Source organism: Panthera uncia (genome assembly GCF_023721935.1).
Source record: "Panthera uncia isolate 11264 chromosome A3 unlocalized genomic scaffold, Puncia_PCG_1.0 HiC_scaffold_11, whole genome shotgun sequence".
Taxonomy (NCBI): domain Eukaryota; kingdom Metazoa; phylum Chordata; class Mammalia; order Carnivora; family Felidae; genus Panthera; species Panthera uncia.
Window position 1 is genome coordinate 59,878,353 of NW_026057578.1, and position 23,215 is coordinate 59,901,567.

At 36.5% G+C, this 23,215-nt stretch overlaps 1 protein-coding gene across 4 annotated transcripts in view; it reads left to right on the forward strand.

Annotated features, from left to right (window-relative positions):
- Positions 1–22,903, forward strand: part of MGAT4A (alpha-1,3-mannosyl-glycoprotein 4-beta-N-acetylglucosaminyltransferase A) — a 115,531-nt gene extending 92,628 nt beyond the window's left edge. For 3 of the 4 annotated variants that reach the window (XM_049651390.1, XM_049651392.1, XM_049651389.1), the window contains exons 9-16: positions 6,196–6,310; positions 7,385–7,515; positions 10,426–10,533; positions 10,660–10,853; positions 15,257–15,335; positions 15,966–16,032; positions 22,590–22,702; positions 22,810–22,903. In XM_049651390.1, the coding sequence (XP_049507347.1) occupies positions 6,196–6,310; positions 7,385–7,515; positions 10,426–10,533; positions 10,660–10,853; positions 15,257–15,335; positions 15,966–16,032; positions 22,590–22,702; positions 22,810–22,836 (834 nt within the window). In that variant the 3' untranslated portion in view covers positions 22,837–22,903. Of the gene's footprint in view, positions 1–6,195; positions 6,311–7,384; positions 7,516–10,425; positions 10,534–10,659; positions 10,854–15,256; positions 15,336–15,965; positions 16,056–22,589; positions 22,703–22,809 lie in introns of all 4 variants that reach the window. The other variant, XR_007462169.1, reaches the window with a different exon arrangement.
- Positions 22,904–23,215: the final 312 nt, after the last annotated feature.

Here is a 23,215-nt window from a genome sequence, read left to right on the forward strand (position 1 = left end):
TAAGTTTCTCAGGATCCACGTAAGAGTGAAAACTGGTATCTGTCTTTCTCTGTATGACTTATTTCACTTAGCATAACACTCTCCAGTTCCATCCACATTGCTACAAAAGGCCATATTTCATTCTTTCTCATTGCCACGTAGTATTCCATTGTGTATATAAACCATAATTTCTTTATCCATTCATCAGTTGATGGACATTTAGGCTCTTTCCATAATTTGGCTATTGTTGAAAGTGCTGCTATAAACATTGGGGTACAAGTGCCCCTATGCATCAGCACTCCTGTATCCCTTGGGTAAATTCCTAGCAGTGCTAGGTGTGTGACTTCATGGTTGCATATGCTGGAGTATGTCCTACCCAGGTTTTTGAGAGAGTGCTTTTAAAAAAGGCAGTAGGGCACCTGGGTGGCTCAGTTGGTTAAGCATCTGACTCCCACTCAGGTCATGATCTTGCAGTTGGTGAGTTTGAGCCCAATGTTGGGCTCGCTGCTGAAAGCATGGAGCCTGTTTCAGATCCTCTGTCCCCCTGTCTCTCTGTTCCCCCCTCACATGCTGTATCTCTCTCTCAAAAATAAATATTTGGAAAAAAATAAATAAATAAAAAAAGCAAAAGAACCAGAGGTTACTCTGTGGTCATCACAGGCATACTCCTAAAGGTGGAAAAAATGTCACCCGTGCTAATGTTACGTTTTGGCTTGAAATGAAGTTTCGTGTGACAGAATCATACACTTTCATAAAGTCCTGTATCACAGACGACTTGGAATTGAAGACCATGTCTTCTGGAACACTTGTTGGGTGATTCAGGTACTTCCTAGATGGCGCCGAGTAATTCCTGCTGTATCACGTAACAAGGCACATTATGTCTAGTTGACCCACTTGTATTGATGCTGACACTAATCAGTGGGCTTGGTGGTGTCAGCCTCATCTGTCCTTTATAAAGCTTCCCAGCAGCCACTCCTCTGATTTCCACATTCTTTGATTATTTTTCCCCAGATCAGTTATTTCATTAGAGGTGCCGAGTGATAATTTTCTAATTGTGTAATTTGTAATGTTCTTATAAGTTGAGTTCATCTGTAAAGAACTTTTCCTCAACTCTTTGGTTACCTTGAAAAATAGTTCACAAAGGAAAGGCAGAATAAATGCCTATTCTTTCTCTTCATTAAATTTCAAAGGTGGTATCCTAGAAATCACCAGTGGCGGTCATTTAAAAAATATTGTTATGAACGCATGGATTTTTAAATATATTTGATTTGCCTCAGACCTTGCAGTCACTATTCATATTGATGCTTACATTGGTACATCATAAGCTGGTGGGAATCTCTTCAAATTGGCTCTTGTAGTCCTTCAATGTAAGTCTAGTAATCTTAGATCATTTCTTTGCTGACTGGCACAAGATTTGCACATTTTCTATGGGAGATCTAGAATCAGCCATTTCTCTAAGGAGCTCTTTTCCATTTAGAAGCAAATAGTATTTAGGACCCCAATCCAGGTGCTCGAGATGCTTATTGCTATTATGGTGTCTTTGCTTCCAGGCTAAACTTTTAGCAAGGGAAAGAGTATTTTTCAGGAGAAAAATCTACAAGCTCATATTAGTGTTCCCAAATCAAATGAAGATTTGGGGGTTTTTACTTGACTTTTTTGAATTTATACATGTATTTCTTTTACATTGAAAGTCTTGGTTTTTAATCACATTATCCTAATAATATTATTCTATAGTATAGCTGAAATACTTACAAAATAATGATACCATTGTCACTACTATTAGACTGATGAATGCAATTTAAATTTTCTTTGTGCTTCCCCCCTTCTTAGAATTTATACCAATATGGATATATTGTCAAAATACTATGTTTTAAAATAACTGGAAATAATTCTTTATACTGTATGATCATGCTGCCAAATTGATATGAAATTTGGTTTGTTTCATTTTGTATTCAGTTTTTAGCATTTTTTATCCTTTTTAGTTGTAAAAAAAATTTTCCAAAATCATAACTTACATAAGATACACAGAAGTCTCACTTTATTTATTTATGTATTTAATTTAATTTAATTTAATTTAATTTAATTTAATTTAATTTTACTTTACTTTTATTTTATTTTATTTATTTTATTTATTTATTCTATTCTATTCTATTCTATTCTATTTATTTTGAGAGAGAAAGTGAGGAGCATGAGTACGGAGGGACAGAGAGAGAGAATCCCAAGCAGGCTCCACACTGTCAGTACAGAGCCTTGAACTTACAAACTGTGAGATCATGACCTGAGCCGAGACCAAGAGTTGGATGCTTAACCAGCTGAGCTACCCAGGTGCCCCAGAAGTCTCACTTTTATCCCTGTTTCCTCCCTCTCCCATGGGTAACCACCATTAATTTTTTATTGCTTTTTATACTTTTAAAATTTTTAAGCAAAAATATAATATATATATTTTTTTCTGATACTGCATTTGCATACTATAAAAACAATATTTTGCATCTTGTTTTTTAGCCTCCCTCTGTAAACTAGTGATCACTAATGAGATGTAAGATTTTATTTATTTTCTTAAATGTTTGTTTATTTTGAGAGAGAGAGTGAGTGGGGGAGAGGCAGAGAGAGAGCAAGAGAATCTGAAGAAGGCTCCATTCTATGAGTGCAGAGCCTGATGCAGGGCTCAAACTCACAAACTGTGAGATCATGACCTGAGCCGAAGTCCAAAACTTAACCAGCTGAGCCCCCCAGGCTCCCTGAGATGTAAGATTTTTTAAAGAATGGCTCTTGCCATGACAAAACACTGATGTCAGAGAAGTACATATGTTCACTAAAAAACCTGTACATAAAGGCTTATAGCAGCTTTTTTCATAATAGCCCAAATCTAGAAACAACCCATATGTTCTTCAGCCAGTGAATGTTACACAAACTGTGTCACATCTATACCACAGAATACTAAATAATGAAAAGAAACAAACTATTGATACACAGCACATCTGGGATCTCAGGTAATTATGGGCACTTTAAAATTGAATCTTAAAAGGTTGCATACTGTATGATTCCATTCATGTGGCATTCTTGAAATGACAAAGTTGTAGAGATGGAGAACAGACTATTGGTTACCAGATGCTGGAAGTGGGGAAGGAAGGAGGTGGCTGTGAATATAAAGGGTAGCGGTAGCACAAGAATCCTCGCGATGGAACTGTCTCCCAAAAACTACATGGAACTAAATACATACACGAATACATACACAAACCTGAATGCATGTAAAACTGGTGAAATGTAATAAGGTCATCAAATTGTATCAGAGTCAGTTTATTGAGAGAGAGAGAATCCCAAGCAGGCTTGACCTGAGCCGAAACCAAGAGTCCAATGCTTAACCAACTGAACTACCCAGGTACTCCAAGTTTTTTTTATTTTTTTTTTTAATTTTTTTAATGTTTATTTATTTTTGAGAGACAGAGTGTGAATGAAGGAGGGACAGAGAGAGAAAGAGACACAGAATCTGAAGCAGGCTCCAGGCCCTGAGCTGTCAGCCCAGAGCCTGACATGGGACTAGAACTCACGAACAGTGAGATCATGACCTGAGCTAAAGTCAGACACTTAACCAACTGAACCATCCAGGTGCCCTTCCAAGAAGTTTTTTTTTTAAAGTGAAGTTGCTTATATATAGAAATATATTGCATTTCTATACACTAATAACAAAGTAGCAGGAAGAGAAATTAAGAAAACAATCCTGTTTAGAGTTGCACCAAAAAGAATAAAATACCTAAGAATAAACTTTAACCAAGGAGGTGAAAGACCTGTACTCTAAAAACTATAGGACAGTGATAAAAGAAATTAAAGATAATACAAACAAATAGATATTCCATGTTCATGGAATGGAAGAATTAATATTGTTAAAATGTCCATACAACCTAAGCAATCTACAGATTCAGTGCAATCCCTATCAAAATACCAACAGCATTTTTCTCAGAACTAGAACAAATAATACTGAAATTTATACTGAAATACAAAATACCCTGAAAAGCCAAAGCAATCTGAAGAAAGAAGAACAAATCCGGAGGTAACACAATCCTAGATTTTAAGATATACTACAAAGCTATAGTAATCAAAACAGCATGGTATAAGCCCCGAAATAGACACATAGATCAATGGAACAGAATAGAGAACCCAGAAATAAAAGCGAAGTTGTTTGATAAGATGTGAGAATGGAACAAAGCAGTTTTCCTAATTTAATGTAAAAATGTAAATTTATGGGGGCGCCTGGGTGGCTCAGTTGGCTAAGCGTCCAACTTCGGCTCAGGTCATGATCTCACAGTTTGTGAGTTCGAGCCCCACCTCGGGCTTTGTGGCGACAGCTCAGAGCCTGAAGCCTGCTTTGGATTCTGTGTCTTACTCTCTCTGCCCCTCCCCACTTGTGCTTTGTCTCTCTCCGTCTCTCAAAAATAAACGTAAAAAAAATTTTTTTTAAATGTGAATTTGTATATGGTAACCAAAATTAGTGTATTGAATTTCAAATAGGCATTTGACTATTTCATCTACATCTCTGTGCATTTAAATAGCTTGTTTTTGGATTTACTTATTAGAATAATTTGGAATGGCCTGATGTTAGGGATCATCTTTCCTTGGGGTATAGATAGTATTTAGATGTGAGTGTAGGCACCTCTTTTTTTCAGAAAGCAAGGTTAGGTGCCAGTATAGCTCTGTGCTTTGTCTGGTTTTCCCTCCAGCTTCCCTGAAGCATAAAACATGCCTTGCCTGTTCACTGATGTATTATTCCCTGGGTTTAGTATCGTGTCTGGAACACAATAGAAGCTCAATAAATATTTGGTGAGTCATTATCATGTCTTTCCAAGTACTCCTACTGTTTCTTCACAGATAGGAAGAAGAAAGCTTGTAGGACTTAAATACCTGAAAAATATAAATACTAAAATAAGTGAAAATTGCTTGGCAGGTAACTGGAAGTGATAATGTGACATTAAGAAAAGGAAAAAAAAATTTTCAAGGTCATTAAAATCATCTTGTGACTTAAAATTTTTATGAGAGGAGATTCTGGGGAGGAAGTCTTTGCATATGCTTGTGATCCTTGATCCTTTGTCAACTCCCAGTTGAATTGGTAAAAATCCCAAGTGTGAATAACACATGGGCCAACTGTGTGGAATTAACTGGCACTCTGAATTGCTACAGCTTCTTAAGTATTTTGAAAATAACTTTTAAAATACAAAAAGTGAGGGGCACCTGGGTGGCTGGTCAGTTAAGTGTCCAACTCTGGATTTTGGCTCAGTTCATGATCTAACAGTTTGTGGGATCGAGCCCCAAGCTGTTAGTGAAGAGCCTGTTTGAGATTCTCTCTCCCTCTCTCTCTCTGCTCCTACCCCGCTTGTGTGTTCTTTCTCTCTCTCTCTCTCTCAAAATAAATAAATAAACATTTAAAAAAAAAATACAAGAAGCGAGCTTTCAGGAATCTATCCTACAGAAATGAAAAGCAGTAATATGTAAATATAAGCAAATTTATTACACCATTGTTTGCATTGGCAAAAAATAAGAAATAAGCTAGATGTGTGTCTATGATCAGGAAAGAGTTGAATGAATTGTTTCACATTTATAACATGGAATATTATGCATTTAGTAAATATCAACCTGGAAAGATATTCATGATATATTAAGAGACAAAAGACAGTTTGATAATATGATCCCTTATTATAAAAATGTACATGTGGATGGGCAAGTGTGTGTGGACCTTTTTGTGCTGTGTGTCCATATAAGAGGTAGCAAATAGATGCACACCCAACTTTTAACATTGGTTACCTCAACTAGCAGGGTGGAGGGCAGAGAAGGAAAGCTGCTGGCTTTTTCTTTGACCTCGAACAAGTATTATATAAAAATTAAAAAAAAAATTAAAGGCTCACAAAAATTCTTCTCCTTTGAAAAGTAAAAAAGGATAGTGTGAAGTCATGTTGGGTGCTCAGAAAGGACCAGAAAAGAGTAATTTGTGGAGTGGTGCTGTGATCTCCCATACTAATGGAGTGGTTTAGGTGACTTGCTGTGTGTGCCTCTTCCATTTTATTTTCCTCGTTTTCTTTTAATAAAATTTATTTTTACATTTTCATCACTTTTGGCCATTGTTTTCTTGATTTGTGTTTAAAAGTATGCTTGAGTTTTCTTATAATAAAGAATGTCCTTTAAACCTTTCCATCTCTTTGATTTATTAATCTGATCAACTTTCTTTAGCTTGAAGATGATATTATTGTCAAACAGAATTACTTTAACACTATAAAAAATTTTGCACTTCAACTTTCTTCTGAGGAATGGATGATACTAGAATTCTCCCAGCTGGGCTTCATTGGTAAGAAAAGTATCAGATTTATCTACTTTTCAGAAATAATTGTGACTTTTGGAATCGTAAACTAATTTCTTTTACCTTCAAACTGTCTTTTTTTTCTCTGGAAATAGATTGCTTGTGAGGAAATTTAATTTAGGTAAACTTCCATGTATAAAGTGATGAAAATCAACCCAAAATAGTATTTGGGTACTTTTAAGGTTGTAATATTTGCTGTGGAGTTCTCCAGGCAGCGCCTCTGGCTTCTTGTGTACACACGTAAAGCCAGCCATGGTCCTGAGCATGTCTGATTTCTTCTCTCACACCTCCAGCTCCCTGTTTATGGCCCAGTGCTTTTGCAGCATTGGGGTTCTTTTAAAAAGAATGCCACACTAAATATTTTCTAGTATGAATACCTAGTATTTGATGTAGTACTTGACAGTGATTCATTCATAATCATTTGTTACTTTCATAGACAAGGTTCTCATTGAAAAATTTTTTCTCACTAAAGTTCATAAATTATACAATTAGAATATGTTTAAAGTTGAAGAATTTCAGGAAGTTTACAGGTTTTAAGAAACAGGATAAAATTTCACTTCTTGTAGTACTTTAAATATTAGAGGCTAGGCCTTTGACCTTGTTGATCATTTATCTCAAAACTTAAGAGTTAGAAACATCTTTGTGAAGGTTTCAGTGAAGGCAGAATTGGAATGCCTTGTTTTTTGCATTTATTTATTAGGTTAAATGTTTTGTTTGTTTGTTTTTCTTACCTAAACCTAAAGGATCCTAAAGTTCCTTTTTTTCTAATGGGAAGAATGTTAATAAGACACAAAGGAAAAATCTCTGACTTGCTTCTTGAGCCAGTAGTTGTATGATAGATTTTGTGATGGAGAAAGTCAGGAGTTTCGTAGTTGTGTGACAACCCAGAAATGTTTAGCTAAAGCAAGTTTGTTTGCTTTTGATAAGACAAATAGGGAAATTATTCATAATGATTTGTATTTGAGAGCACAAGCTTTATTTGTTGTATAGATTTCATTTATTTAAGCCATTTTGTTGCTTGGTTTCTTTATGAAAGCTATTGACTGAGAATGTTTTTTTCAGGTAAAATGTTTCAAGCACCAGACCTCACTCTGATTGTGGAATTCATATTTATGTTCTATAAGGAGAAACCCATTGATTGGCTCTTGGACCACATACTCTGGGTAAAAGTCTGCAACCCTGAGAAAGATGCAGTAAGTTAATTTCTTATGAGGGTGGATGTAGGAGTGCTGACCACACGGCCTCCATCTTTGGCCCATCATTGTGTTCACGTTCACTCTATCACCTCTCTTGGGGCTACATGTTCAAGGCCCCATGGTGATTAATAAACATAGGTTAGAAGTGCCAGCTAAGGCTGGGCTGACGAGAGGCTTGTTTTGGCTTCGCATGTATCTCTTAGAGATAATACAGTCTTTCCCCTTCCTCATGCACAGGTGGTACCACAAGATCTACTTAAAGGTTAGCTGTCAATTAGTGCATGTACACCCGTTGACCTCCCTACATGGCCCTTGCTCACTCCAGTGTGTCCTCTCACAGTAAAATCTGTGGACTAAGGTCCAGACTTTGCAGAGAAAAACTGCACAGTTGGATCATCATCCCAGTCAGTTCCTCCCCGACGTCAGTTACCTTGAATAAAATTCTGTGCTTTCTCAGTTGGAGGGACACTTTACTGTCCCTCTCCCGCCTTCTAACCGTGGAAGAGGCTTCTTTTCTGTATCCTGTGAAAGGGACTTGCAGGGAGCCAGATTTTATAAATGAACAGTTAAAGAGCTGAATGAAGTGTTTTCACTTAACATTTGAAGTGCTTGCTTGCTTTCTTGAACTGACAAAAAGTTCCTAAATTAGAGGGATTTTTAAATAACAGTGGAAAATCCTGTAAATCAGTGAAGTCCACCCTTCTTTAAATTGCTGATAAATGTTAGTGTCTTTAGGCTTTGTTATTTGGTTACTGTTGGCTATAGATGGTCTCATAGCTGTCCCAGGGGTATTGTTTCAGCTTTCTTCATACTCTCTGTCATTGTTCCTTTTTCAAACACTTGGGGGACAGAATCAGACCCCACTACATCTGTAAATAAGGAATAAAATAGAAGTAATATTTTATACCAAAACAATAGCAAGGAAAAAAAGTACCTTTTAGTGTATTACTTGCAAGAAACCAGTGTTCATATTAATATGCTGACCTTTGGGATTATGGTAGGTAAGTAACTGAATGATTTTTGCTTTGATTATTCAAATATGTTATTTCCATAGAGATCTTATTGTAAAAAGTAATTAGATATGTTTTCTTTGTCCAATTTGAATTGTACCACTGGAAAAAAATAAATTTTTATTTATTTGCTGTAACCATAAATAAAATGTGAATACACATTCTTAGAAATAAGTCAATTTTGACATGTAATAACAGGAAATATTTATTATGGGCATGTGTCTTCATAAGGATGACTTAGCATTCATTCTAACAAACATTTAATTTGACTTCATGACTGTATTATATTCTCTAAAATAGTTTAATCATCCTACCTGCCAGTGAGTTTTTAGGACACTGTCTTGTGTTTATAAGCCATTCTCTCTCTCTCTCTCTCTCTCTCTCTCTCTCTCTCTCTCTCTCTCTTTAATCACTTTTTTAGAGCAAATCATAGAGTATAGCCAAATAGCAAAGTATCTGCTTTCCAACAGTGATTACATATAAATTGATTTGAACAATTTGTTTTTATGATGTAAGTCCTGACCTGTATTTTCTTTGTACTTCACAGGAATTTGTATTGTAGGACACAAATAAAATCATATGATCTTTATACTTCTGCAGTATACTTGCATTTAATTGGTCCTGTGCAGTTTTATCTAATATATGGTTAGGTTCTAAAATGAGCCTGTGAGGTGAAAATCTCCAATAGTAAAAATTAAAATCATCTATAAATTTTAGCACACAGCCCTGTGGAGAATTTTATCTATTCTGTCACTCCTTCTTAGGCCATGTTTTTCTGTGGCCCATAATTCTTCAGTTGCTTCCTCTAGAATGTCAGGGAAACTGTCACCGCAAACTTGCTGGCCTCCAGCACAATATCTCTCTGACAGTGGTTTGGGAAACCCCACAGAGCATTCACACATTCTTTCACAGGTTTATTAACCCACTTTGTTCAGGCACAAGTGGGCTCAGTCTCAGGCACTGTTCTTTTCTTCTTCCTCTCTGTCCCACACCTTCCCTCCTTCTACCCCTTGCTCTTCTCCTATCCTCAACCCTTATCTCTCCTTTTCACTTGAGTAGTTGAATTTTTGTAAAATTTTATATTACCTCTGTTTTATATTTTGTAAAATGTTATATTACCTCTGTTCTAGTGTTAGTAGTAATAGTAATGAAGTAAAACCTTTTGAGAAAAATGCAGCATTTTAATACCCAGTAAATTATTGCAGGCCTTTTGTCCAGCTCTTGGTTTTGGCTCAGGTCATGATCTCATGGTTTGGTGGGATTGAGCCCCATTTCAGGCTCCATACTGGCAGCGCAGAGTCTGCTTGAGATTCTGTCTCTCCCCCTCTCTCTGCCCTTCCCCTGCTTGCTCTCTCTCTCTCAAAATAAATAAACTTAAAAAAAAAGTCAAATCTACATTGATATATCTTGAAATATGGTTAGAATTAAATCCTTAACTCTTCTCTTAGATGTACTTATTTTAAATTTCCATATCATATCCATTTATCAAGTAGGTAGCAAACCTATTAATATCTTAAAGAGGACCCTTAAAAAATATGACTTGGAATTATGAGATGAAGTTGGATTTTCTTTTCAATGTTCTTTTTTTTCTTTTTTTTAAATGTTAATTAGTTTTGAGAGAGAGACAGAGCGCGAGCAGGGGGAGAGGCAGAGAGAAAGAGAGACACAGAATCTGAAGCAGGCTCCAGTCTCTGAGCTGTCAGCACAGAGCCCGACATGGGGCTTGAACCCATGAACCATGAGATCATGACCTGAGCCAAAGTTGGACGCTTAACTGACTGAGCCACCCAGGCTCCTCTTTCTTTGCAATATTCTTTAAAAGGGCTTCTGGTTTTTCTGATGAGGACAAGATTTCACTTTGCATTGTGACACTTTTTTTTTTATTATTATTATTTAGAAACATTGTGATAGACAGAAAGCCAATCTACGAATTCGCTTCAGACCTTCCCTTTTCCAACATGTTGGTCTGCATTCTTCTCTATCAGGAAAAATTCAGAAACTCACGGTTGGTGATTTAATTTTATTTTTCTCATGCACATATAGTTTGTTTCGCATGCACATACAGTTATTGTTCTTCTTAAGTATAAATAATCTATAAGTTGTTTAATAGCATACATGTCTCTCCTCCTAGGATAAAGATTACATGAAACCATTACTTCTTAAGATCCATGTAAACCCACCTGCAGAGATATCTACTTCTTTGAAGGTGTACCAAGGACATACACTGGAGAAAACTTACATGGGGGAAGATTTCTTCTGGGCTATAACCCCAATAGCCGGAGACTACATCTTATTCAAATTTGATAAGCCAGTCAATGTAGAAAGGTTGGTGACTGTTAAAATCTATTTGGTCTTATAGTTTTACATGTCTTAAGATGTGTGATTTATGATGGCTTTTTTGTGTGTATAATAGCTGTGAGGAGGTAGTGAGTCTCAAATGTTAGGTTATAAAATATATTTCCTACAATTCAGTAATCAAATGGATGTGTTGTTTTCAGATATAATATCAGCCTTTAGTGTGTTTATTAAATTCTGTTGGTATTTCTGAACATTTATTTAGTATAGTTTTTTAAAATTACTTTTATGTGGAACTCTCAAAATATAAAGTTAGTTTTCATGTCCTTATTATTGGCTATCCCTTAGGATTTAACTGAGAGCTAGTCAGTTACCTAGCAGTTTGGCTGAAATGATAAATTTGACAGACTGTGACTATCCCTGGTCAGTCAGATGCTGGATTACTTTTAGACGACCATGGTAACCCTTTTGTGTTTTTCAGAATTTATGTTCATTTCGCAATATTTAGGACTCTTTTCTCCCTGTTTTTTAATAGTGATGATTCCTTCTACCTCTCCTCAGCTTTGGGTGTGTTCTCTAGATAGTCTATGATACATTTAAATGTAATCCCCTAAAACTAATTCTGTAGTTATGTTACATGTTCTCACATGAGGGCCATCCAGTTTTTAGAACCCGCCAAAAATCATCTAGGATAATTCTATTTAAGGTGGTCAGAAACAGTGCATAGTTATAATGTTATTAATTTTATTTTGTTACTCTAAACTGATTCTAAAGAGGAATTTAAATGTATAAAACTGTATCTGGCAATGGACTATCACTGGGAAAATATTTCTGAGTAATTCTTCGCATGTATGAGCATATAATATTTTTGTTGTTAGTTAATGTTCATTTTCATAGTATATAGTGTGATACTTAGTACTTTGAGGTAGTGTTTACCATACTTAAAAGAGTCCTAAATATCTGATGAGGTTTTAATATCTAAAATACATATAGAACTTCTATAACTCACCACCAAAAAAATAAACAATTTGATGAAAAAATACACGGAGGATCTGAATAGACATTTTCCTATTACATACAGATGATGTACAGATACCCAGCAGATGCACGTAAAGAAACTCACATCAGTAATCATTAGGGAAATGCAAGTCAAAACAATGGGATATCACCTCATACCAGTTAGAATGGCTAAAAGCAAAATGACAAGAAATAACAAGTGTTGATGAGGATGTGGAGAAAAAGGAACTCTTGTGCACTGTTGGAGGGAATGCTGACTGGTGCAGCCACTGTGGAAAACAGTATGGGGGTTACCCCCAAAATTAAAAATAGAAATACAGTATGATCCAATAATGCCACTGCTGGGTATTTGCCCAAAGAAAAGGAAAACGCTAACTCGAAAAGATAAAGGCACCCCTCTGTTTGCAGCATTATTTACAATAGCCAAGATATGGAAACAACCCAAGTTTCCATCAGTAGACAAATGAATAAGGAAAATGTGGTGTATATATATACACAAATAACATTACATACCCACATAAAGAATGAGATCTTATTAGTGACAACATGGATGGACCTAGAGGGTTATTATGCTAAGTGAAATAAGTTGGACTGAGAAAAACAAACACCATTTAATTCCACTCATAAGTGGAATCTGAAGGAAACAAACAAAAACCCACAAATAAACAAAAAGAATCAAACCTTTAAATACAGAAAACAAACCAGTTGCCAGAGGAGAGAAGGTGGGGGATAGGCAAAATGGTGAAGGAGAGTAGGAGATACAGGCTTCTAGTTATGGAATGAATAAGTCACTGGAATAAAATGCACAGCATTAGAAATATAGTCTGCGATACTGTAATATTGTGATACGGTGTGGTGACAAGTGGTAGCTACATTTGTGGTGAGCACAGCATATAACATAGAGAGGTTGGATCACTATGTTGTACACCAGAAACTAATGTAACATTGTATTTCGACTGTACTCAAAAAATTTTAAAGCAGAGTCATCATAGAATTAGAAACAATTTTCTTTCATCTCATAAAGAAGAGTAGTCTTAAACCATATCTGTTGGTTTGTTTTTAGCAAATTAAAATAGTGCCAGCAAAGAATCTGCTAAAGAACTCATATGGGACATCACATTTCTTTTATTTTTTTTTAACGTTTATTTATTTTTGAGAGACAGAGAGCAAGAGAGAGAGAGAGCACGAGCAGGGCAGGGGCAGAGAGAGAGGGAGACACAGAATCTGAAGCAGGCTCCAGGCTCTGAGCTGTCAGCACGGAGCCCGATGTGGAGCTCAAACCCATGAACCGTGGAATGGTGATCTGGGCCGAAGTCGGACGCTTAACCACCTGAGCCACCCAGGTGCCCCTGGAGGTCACATTTCATAACAAATAAATTTTCAGTAAACCTCTGTAAAGTAATATTTACTTGCCCCTATTGAGAATACATTTATAGTAAAACGTAATTTTATTTTTAATTTTTAATGTTTAATTTTGAGAGAGAGAGAGACAGAATGTGAGCTGGGAAGGGGCAGAGAGAGGGAGACACAGAATCTGAAGCAGGCTCCAGGCCCTGAGCTGTCAGCACAGAGCTCAATGCAGGGCTCAAACTCACAAGCCGCGAGATCATGACCTGAGCTGAAGTCGGACGCTTAACCTACTGAGCCACCCAGGTGCCCCGATAGTAAAACACAATTCTTTTAAAATCAGAGTACATATGAATTTTCTTGGAGTTCTTGGAGAGACCCACCCTTCCTAGAATAGAGAAAAGGAATCACTTTTCAACTTGCATAATAACTTGTTTGCTGAGAAGGGGAGAAGCAGAAGTTGTATTTGTCAGTACATAAATGAAGTGTTAGGAACAGTATTTTCTGACTATATAACATATGTTTTGATTATGTAAAAATTTTAAAATATGAAAAATGAGAAAAACACAGCCTCAACACCACCATTGTGATCTTTTGGCACATTTTTTCTTGGTAATTCTGTGCACTTTTTACTTTGAAAACCATCATGATCTGTATATTATTTGTGTCTTATATTTGCAATTATCCTGTCGTAAGTGATTCGTAAACATTTTAATGCTTGCACAGTATCCCATTGTCTGGCTGTACCATCATTTACTTCTTCTAATGTTAAACGTTGCAGATGGTATTGAGTTTTTCACTATAAGCTATCACATAGTGAACACCTCTGAATCAGTCTATCTAAACTGTAAGTTCTGTCCATCCCTCTTTTCTTAGAAGTGGCTTCCCCAGTCCCATATTGTTGTACCTATAGGTGAAATAATGAGTGGTCCATAGCTATAGGAAGCAGCATTCCAAATCAAAGATGCCTTTAAAAAAAAAGAGTGTCTCTTATCTGGAAATGTTGGAATTATTTTTTGTTGTAGCTTAGAGGGAACTAATCTTAGAGGGTGCCCTGCCCTGTGTAACATTTGAAAATCATGTTTCATCGCAGGTGATTTTTTGCCCACAAATAACATACTATATCATAGCCAGACTGTAACTGTTCCCTGCTGGGTATTTTTAATATGCAAAGCACTTTGTCAGCCTCTCATCAACTCCTTGCTATAGTCATGTGAGCTATGTAGGACTCTCTGCACTGTATAGAGGAAACTCAGGCTCAGAAGGCTAATATAACTTTCTAAAGGTGAAAATTCTATTAAGTGAGAGTCCTAGAATTTGGATCCAGGTCTTTCTGACTCTAAGTATAAACTTGTAACCGTTTAACTTAGCTAAACTTAAGTTTTAGATTTAGATTTAGATTTAGATATGCTTTGTATGCCCTGTCTGGTTTTTACCACCCCCCACCCATACTTACATATCCACATTAATTTTCAGGATATCAGAACCTGAGGATATTATTCTCATACCCAGAGAGGATTTTAGATTTACCATAGTCATTATTCAAATGTTTGTTCATACTGATAAGTGGAATTATTCAGATATTTAGAATTGGTTAATTTGCTTACAAGCTACTATTTGTATTGGATAAAGCTAGTCTTTGAACTTACCATGGATCATGGCTGTCCTGGTGAACGTTTTCTCTGATGCAAGATACAGTAGTATTATATAGGTGCTGCAGCTTTGATTATTCTTCTTGAGAGGTTTATGTATGTAAAGGAGTATAAATAGCAACATAAAACTGTCCTTTAAAAAAAAAATCTGTTAAATACATTATTATGTTAAGCAATACACACGACCCTTCTAAAGAAAGGAATTAGCACATCACCGAAAGGTTGAGTCTTTAAGTTTTGAACCTTCCAGCATCTATTCGGAGTACATAATAATGTGCCCTTGCACCAAGTTCTGGTGCTGTCAGCTTTGTAGTCAGAGTCCTGTTGATAAAGCTTACTCAGAGGTAAGAGCATCTTCTTAAATCTTCGTAAAGTCTACTCTGACTCATATTTTTATTTTTACGTTTGTATTTTCAGTTACTTGTTCCATAGTGGCAACCAAGAACATCCAGGAGATATTCTCCTAAACACAACTGTGGAAGTTTTGCCTCTTAAGGTATGCCTATTTTCCCCCTGATTTTTCCTAAGAACTAAGATCAGTAGTAGACTTATCTTGAGGTTATTCTTGATTAGAAGATGAGGGAAAATTTTCATGATTGCAGGACCTCAGTGGCAAGCAACATTAATATATTGTCCTATTTGCCTTATTCATAGAAAGAGCCTTCATTTTGTTTCCTGTTGGAAAATAACTTGGAAGTTCCTACCAGGAAAATAAATGAATCATCATTTTACTCTAATGTTTATATTTTGAGTCCCAAAATACCATGTGGTTTTAATGCCTGTTGATTAATACATAAAATTAATTTATTGGTTTTTAAGGAGTGCTTAGATTTCTTTTGCGTTAACACAGTTCCATGTATTTTTAATAAAAAATAGTGCCCTATTAAATTGGTTTAAATTTAAAATTTATTAAAATTAAAATTTTTTAGCCACTAGTATATAGAAATTCAGATAGTTAAAAGAATACTTGTATTGTTAGGCTTTTTAAAGTTCAAGACTCATGACATTTTCCCTTTTCTAAAGATAACTGTGCCACAAATGCCACTTTTCTATTTATTAAGCTAAATTAGTTCTGTTTTAAATAGAAGTAATCATTTGTAAAATTAATGTTTTTGTTCTGTTTTAGAGTGAAGGTTTGGAAATAAGCAAAGAAACCAAAGACAAACGATTAGAAGATGGTTATTTCAGAATAGGTAATACCTCCTACTTTAAACTGGTAAATTGTTTTTGACTTGTCTGGACTTAATCCTAAAGTAATTTTAAACTCTTGTCAGATGTTAAGCAGCTTTAGGGTTACAATTACCAACGTCCTCCAAGTTGTATTCTCATGTTTTAGTACATACTTTTATTATCTTGACCCAACCAGAGTTTCCGATCAAAGGTTCATTTGCTGGTTCCTCTTTCTTTCTCCACCCGCTATTTCATTGTTGATTCTCACTGATAATCTGTCTTCTGCTGCCTTCTGCTGCCTTCCACAGTCTCTTACTGGGTGGGTGACCTTTGCCATTTACAGGGTCTCAGCAACATCCACGTGCCAGAATCTATGCCTTTAGCCTCTTGCGTCCCTCCTGAACATTAGGTCTGTATTGAGATGCTTTTGGACCTGGCCACCTGGAGGTCATACAGGTGTCTACTCTGAGCATCTGTAATGTGGTCATTTCTTTTAGTCAGAGAGAACCAGGGAAAGAGAGCTAATAAGAGCCTTGCTGGATGGGAACAATCCACAAAGACTGGCCCTACATAGGGGCCTGGATTTAATTGGATCAGAGTGTACAGCAATTTATACTTGAAGGCGTTGTTGAAAACTAAACAGTCAGCTGACAGTTAGTGGAAACCTAATGGCTGAGGGTGGAGTAGGGTGGATGGTATGGCATCATGCTAAGGGCAGTCTTGTGAAAGAAACCCAAGTTGTGAGGAGAAGAGCCTTTTTAGAGAAACACTGGAAGGAAGGAATGGATCACAGTCAGGGTGCAGCAGGAGTATGGCCACAGGGAGCCTGACCTTGGAAGTCCTGCCCAGTGCCAGAGTTTGGGAATTCTAGGCAGTCTTCAGTAATTTCCTCCTTTATTTTCTCCTTTGTTTATTTCTTTTAATGCTGACCTATCAGACCACCGGGTTAAGGACAAAAGTTAAATTTTTTGTCTGGAAAGATAATACATGCACATGTTTTAAAAAGCATAAACTTAAGTCTCCCTCCCTCTTCTTTTCCCTCCTACCCAGTACTTCCCAGAGGCAATTCTTATGATGATTTGTGTCCTTCCAGAAGTATTCTGTTCATAAATAAAAGTAGGAATATTTTCTTCAAAAACACACAGTAGCACACAAATAACATACATACTCTATGATCTTTGTTCGGCATCTTTTCACTGACTGAAGTACATATGTACATATGGAAGATGAACATTCTAAAAAGTTGTACTATTTCAGGTGCACAGAAGATACAAATAGTAATTGAGTGAATATCTGTGGATCTGGTTTAAGATTTGCCAATTCATTTGTTCTTCCCTAATAACATCTTTTCCCTTTCCACCAAGGGTAATTACTGTCATAAATTTGGTGGTTACCATTTGCATGTACATTTCTAGTACATATGTAGGATATATTCCTGAACAGTGCACAGTGTTATTTTGCTTGTTCTTAAATCTGAGATAAATGATATCATTCTGTAGCCTGCAGTTTGTTTTCTCTCACCATCATGAGATTCATCCATGTGGGTGCGTGTATCTATGGCTCATTTATTTTCACTGCTGTGCAAATTTTCGTGGATGAATATATCACTGTTCTCTTGTTTGGTTATAATGTTTGTTTCCATTTTCTTTCTTTTTCCTTTCTTTTGCTGTTATAAACAATGCTGGTTTGAACTCTTCTGCACATGTAGGGAGTTTCTCTACATTGGGAATGCAAGTAGGTCTTTAGCTGCATTATCTTCAATTTTACTTTATTCTTTGTATTCTTTCTTCACTCTTTTAATTGGCTGCCTAGTATTCCCTTGTATTAGCATATCTTAATTGATATGGCCAGTCACCTAGCGACGAATGGTTGTTTGCAGTTTTTGCTGCGATACATATATTCTTTTTGGACATGCGAGAGTATATCTGCAGGATAAAATTGTGGGGTCAAAGTGTTTGAATGAGACCAGTTATATCGTTAGGTAATTATTTTTCTAATTAACTGAGCTCATCAGATGACAGTATGATGTCTCATTAAGTGTTGTGAGTTTCACAGTATTTTTCAGCCCTAAACCCCCTGTCTAACTTAATAATTCAGTAATACTTTCTTGTAGCATTGCTCCCTACCCCAGTCCAGCCCCAATATGTGTACATACTTTTATGAAATAGTGTATTAATAACTTTTTAATAAACACATTACTTTGTAAGTTGATACATTTAATATTTCTTATACATATGAATGCATGTCTTCTCTAGTATGGTTTTCACTTTAAACGTATCTTATCTTACTAAGAGCCTAATCATTATATCGTAAAACTCTAGAATAGACTGCTGAATAATGAGTAAATGATAGCTCATGGGCCACATCAGGCCCACTTCCTGTTTTTCCCCCCCACTTCCTGTTTTTGAATGGACCATGAGCTTAGAATGTTTAACATTTTTTTAATTTTTATTTTTAAATGGTTTGAAAAAATGAATTATATATTGTGGCATGTAAAACTTATAAATATTTAAATTTCAGTGTCCATAAATAAAATTTTATTGGAACACATCCATGCTTATTTGTTTACATATTGTCTGTGTGCTTTCTTTAAAAATATTTTTAATGTTTATTTATTTTGAGAGAGAGAGAGAGAGAGACAGCACAAGCAGGGGAGGGGCAGAGAGTGAGGAGAGACAGATTCTCAAGCAGGCTCCACGATGTCAGCACAGGGCCTGACACACGGGGCTCAGTCTCACAATGGTGAGAACATGACCTGAGCCAAAATCAGCAATCAGATGCTTAACTGACTGAGCCACTCAGGCGCCCCTGTCTATGTGCTTTTGTGCTGCAACAGCAGAGGTGAGCAAGTAGTTCCAATAGTGATTGAGGTGGTGCACTGATTGCTTCCACTTGACGCTTAGTGCACTAAAATAGCAGTGATACATTCATAATTTGGCAGTTTCTCTCTTTTTAATGTTTGTTTATTTTTGAGAGAGTGAATGTGAGCCAGGAAGGGGCAGAGAGAGAGGAAGACACAGAATCCAAAGCAGGCTCCAGGCTCTGAGCTATCAGCACAGAGCCCGATGTGGGTCTCGAATTCATGAACCATGAGACCATGACCTGAGCCAAAGTTGGATGCTTAACTGACTGAGCCACCCAGGCGCCCCATAATTTGACAGTTTCAAGTGCCCCCCGCACCCACACACCACCATAGTGTGACATTTTTTAAAAAATGACCAGTACTTATCCATCATGTCAAAACAATAAAAGTGGACTTTGAATGTCAGTGCTTTTTAACAGTGTGAAATGTAATTATTTCATAAAATCAGTTGACAGATTGTTGTGGTTATTAGGCAGTGATGCAATAGCTGTGCTAGAGAATACATTACTGTTCTAAGCACTCATAATATTCCCAACTCACAGGAATACAATGTTCAGAAAATTAGAATATTTTATTACAGCATAATTTCTTCACAAAAATAAAAAATTCAGATGAGGATATAACCAAAGTGAGTTTCAGAATGGCTTGTGTGTTAGCCAAGTAAAATCAGTTACCAATAGTGAGTTAAATCCTATTTAATTGAAGTAGCCAAAGATACATGTGTAGGTCAATTAACCTTATTTAATACCATTGAGGGGCACCTGGGTGGCTCAGTTGGTTAAGCATCTGACTTTAGCTCAGGTCATGATCTCATGGTTTGTGGGTTCGAGCCCCGTGTCGGGCTCTGCGCTGACAGCTCAGAGCCTGGAGCCTGCCTCAGATTCTGTGTCTCCCTGTCTCTCTGCTCCTCCCCAGCTCACTCTCTCTCTCTCTCTCTCAAAAATAAATAAACGTTAAAAAAATTTTTTTAAGACCATCGAGCTTTCAGCAACAATTGAGTGAAGAATTGAAGACATTGGGAATGGTATTAGTCAAAAAACAAAGCATATTATTTCCTTGGGTCTTGATGAGTTGATAGATATTAACTGGTACTGCCCAGTTGTTATTTGGAGTCAATGCCAAACTTGAAGTGACTAAAGAATTGGCCTCTGAAAAGTCTGCATGGCACCAAGTATAGGCAAGAATATTTTCAAACAAGCTGAGAAAACACAAATTGAGTACAACCTGAAGTGGGATATGCCAGGATGTGTTATAATGAACGGTGGTAAAAATATGTATGGAAAAGAAAGCTTAGTTGGGTAAATTTACGAAGCCTGTGAAAATGTAGGGTGTTTAAAGCCTATGGTTATTTATTTTACTATTCATCAGGTATTTTACAGGAAATAATTGAATTTGCCACATATCATTTTTTTAAAGTTTATTTATTTTGAGAGAGCAGGGGAGGGGCGGGGGTGGGGGGGAGAATTCCAAGCAGGCTCCATGCCGTCAGTGCAGAGCCCAGCCCAGGGTTCAAACCCACGAACCATGGGATCATGACTTGAATTGAAACCAAGAGCCAGATGCTTAACCGACTGAGCCACGCAGGTGTGCCTATATCATTATTTTATTGAACCAGAAGCATCAGCAGTGAACACCATTCACTCTCTTGGACTTTACCATAATCAGTTCTGTGAACTTGTGTCAGAAATAGGAACTGAATAGCATGACTTGTTGTACCATATAGCAGTTCTGGGGCTTAGCACTGATCACATTTATTGTGAAAAAAGAAACCTTTTTTTTTTTTAACCTCAACAACAAGATTGAAATTTTTCCCAGTGGCAAGAATTGCCCACAACCACTGTTCTCTCTTTGAAAATTAGTGTTTCCTGCAGGCTTGATAACGTTTCTTAATTCAACCTAAAATTATAAGACCAAATAGTACATGCAAAAAACCTTAGGTTTCAGTCAAATCACTGATGACAGTTGTTATTTGAACTGAAGTAATATCAAACTAATCAAGGAGCTTCCACCTAACTTTTGCTTGGAAGTGACTCATCTGCAATGTAGTGACACATACAAGGCAAATATCAAGGAGAAGAACCTAATGGAATTCCATAAATACCTTCCAAGTGATGAATACGCTCCATTCAAATCACGTACTTATGGACTGGTGTCAGTATTTCGCAGTATGTAGGCTGTGTGAAAGGAAATATCCAAGATAAAATACATAAAATCTCATTATAGACCCATTTTAACAGATGAACATTTGCAGTCGATTTTGATGAGGATCACTTTGAATCCCAGATAACTAAAATGTTAACCCTTGCAAAAGGAACTATGATCTCCTTAGTACACCTGCATTAGCAAAAGACAAAAGAACTCAGTGGTAGTTCTTATAATATGAATTTCATCAATAAAAACTTTGTGGAACTTTTTCTTTATATAAGTACCAACCTAATATCTTCAGTTTTCCTCCTGGCCCACAAAGCCCCAAATATTTACTATCTGCCCTTTATTATTTTTCCCCCTAATGTTTGTTTATTTTGAGAGAGAGTTGTGTGCACAAGCCAGAGAGGAGGGACAGAGAGAGTGAGAGAGAATCCCAAGCAGGCTCCATGCTGTCAGCACAGAGCCTGGCACGGGGCTCGATCCCACAAATTGTGAGATCATGACCTGAGCTGAAATCAAGAATCAGATGCTTAACCAACTGAGCCATCCAGGCATCCCTGTCTGCCCTTTATAATAAGAAAAGGGTTGGGGGCGCCTGGGTGGCTCAGTCGGTTAAGCGTCCGACCTCGGCTCAGGTCACGATCTTGCGGTATGTGGGTTCGAGCCCCGCGTCAGGCTCTGTGCTGACTGCTCAGAGCCTGGAGCCTGTTTCAGATTCTGTGTCTCCCTCTCTCTCTGACCCTCCCCCGTTCATGCTCTGTCTCTCTCTGTCTCAAAAATAAATAAACGTTAAAAAAAATTAAAAAAAAAATTAAAAAATTAAAAAAAAAAGAAAAGGGTTGCCAGTTCCTGGCATAGAGAAATGTGGCCAAGAACACACCATTTTTCTGTCACTTTTTCAACAGCTTTTTGTTGTTGTTTGAAGAATATTCCACATAGCAAGAAAAAGTAGGTAAAGAGCATGTTAACCTGTTTATAGAACTTCTTGGTCCTATCCCTAAAGAGAGCTTTTTTAGCTTGTCATTTATAATGGATTTTTCTATTAGAACTGCCTAGAGGAGGTATCACTTGTTAATTCCTTCTAAGTGTGACCTTGGAAGGAATACACAAAGATTGAACCCCTGCTCTAAGTCCACCTACTGTATGTATGTCTTAAAAGCATTGAAATTTGTTGTTCTAACGTAACCCTCAGAGGGGTCAGACTGAGTGATGGTATAGGGTATACTTCCTTACTCATAGGGTGAGGTTTGGTGAAGTCACATTTTGTTAAAAACCTGCATGTTAAAACATTTTTGATGCAAGAACAAATAAATATATACCTTCTAATTTGCAATAGGAAAAAAGCAGAGCTCTGCCTGTTTTAATAGGTTGCTTCTAATGAAAGCTTACACTACTTCATGAAAAATTTGAAAGTTGAATAAAAGTAGAAAGAAGGGGAAAAAATTCACCCAGGCCCTGTGTAAAGACATCCACTGAAAATATTTTGTTTTTCTTTCCTGCTTTAAGTCAGTGATGTCCTATGTGTGCTTGTTTCAGTCTACCCAACGTATGTTGATTTTTATTTTGAAGGAAAATTTGAGAATGGCGTTGCTGAAGGAATGGTGGATCCCAGTCTAAACCCCATTTCAGCCTTTCGACTTTCAGTCATTCAGAATTCTGCTGTTTGGGCCATTCTTAACGAGGTAAGACAATATGAAATATCAGTGAAACAGATTGTACTTTCTTTTTTACCACATTTTGATTTCATGTATAAGGCCTTTATTGTATTTCTCATTATTTTGTATTTCAGATTCATATTAAAAAAGTCACCAACTGATCATCCGCTAAGAAACCAGTTCATTTTTTTCCTGTGAATTTGTTAATTAAAGATAGTTAAGCATGTATCTTTTTTTTTTTTTTTTTACTTGAACACTACCTCTTGTGAAATCTACTGTAGATAAGACGATTGTCATTTCCACTTGGAAAGTGAACCTCCCATGGGTAATTGCATTCATTCGAACCTAAGCTGTCCTCCAATTTTAACTTGACTCAAACATTTTACAGTTACGACAGCCTGTTAATATGACTTGTACTATTTTGGTATTATACTAATACATAAGAGTTGTACATATTGTTACATTCCTTAAATTTGAGAAAAATTAATGTTAAATACATTTTATGAAGGGGGTACTTTTGAAGTTCATTTATTTTACTAT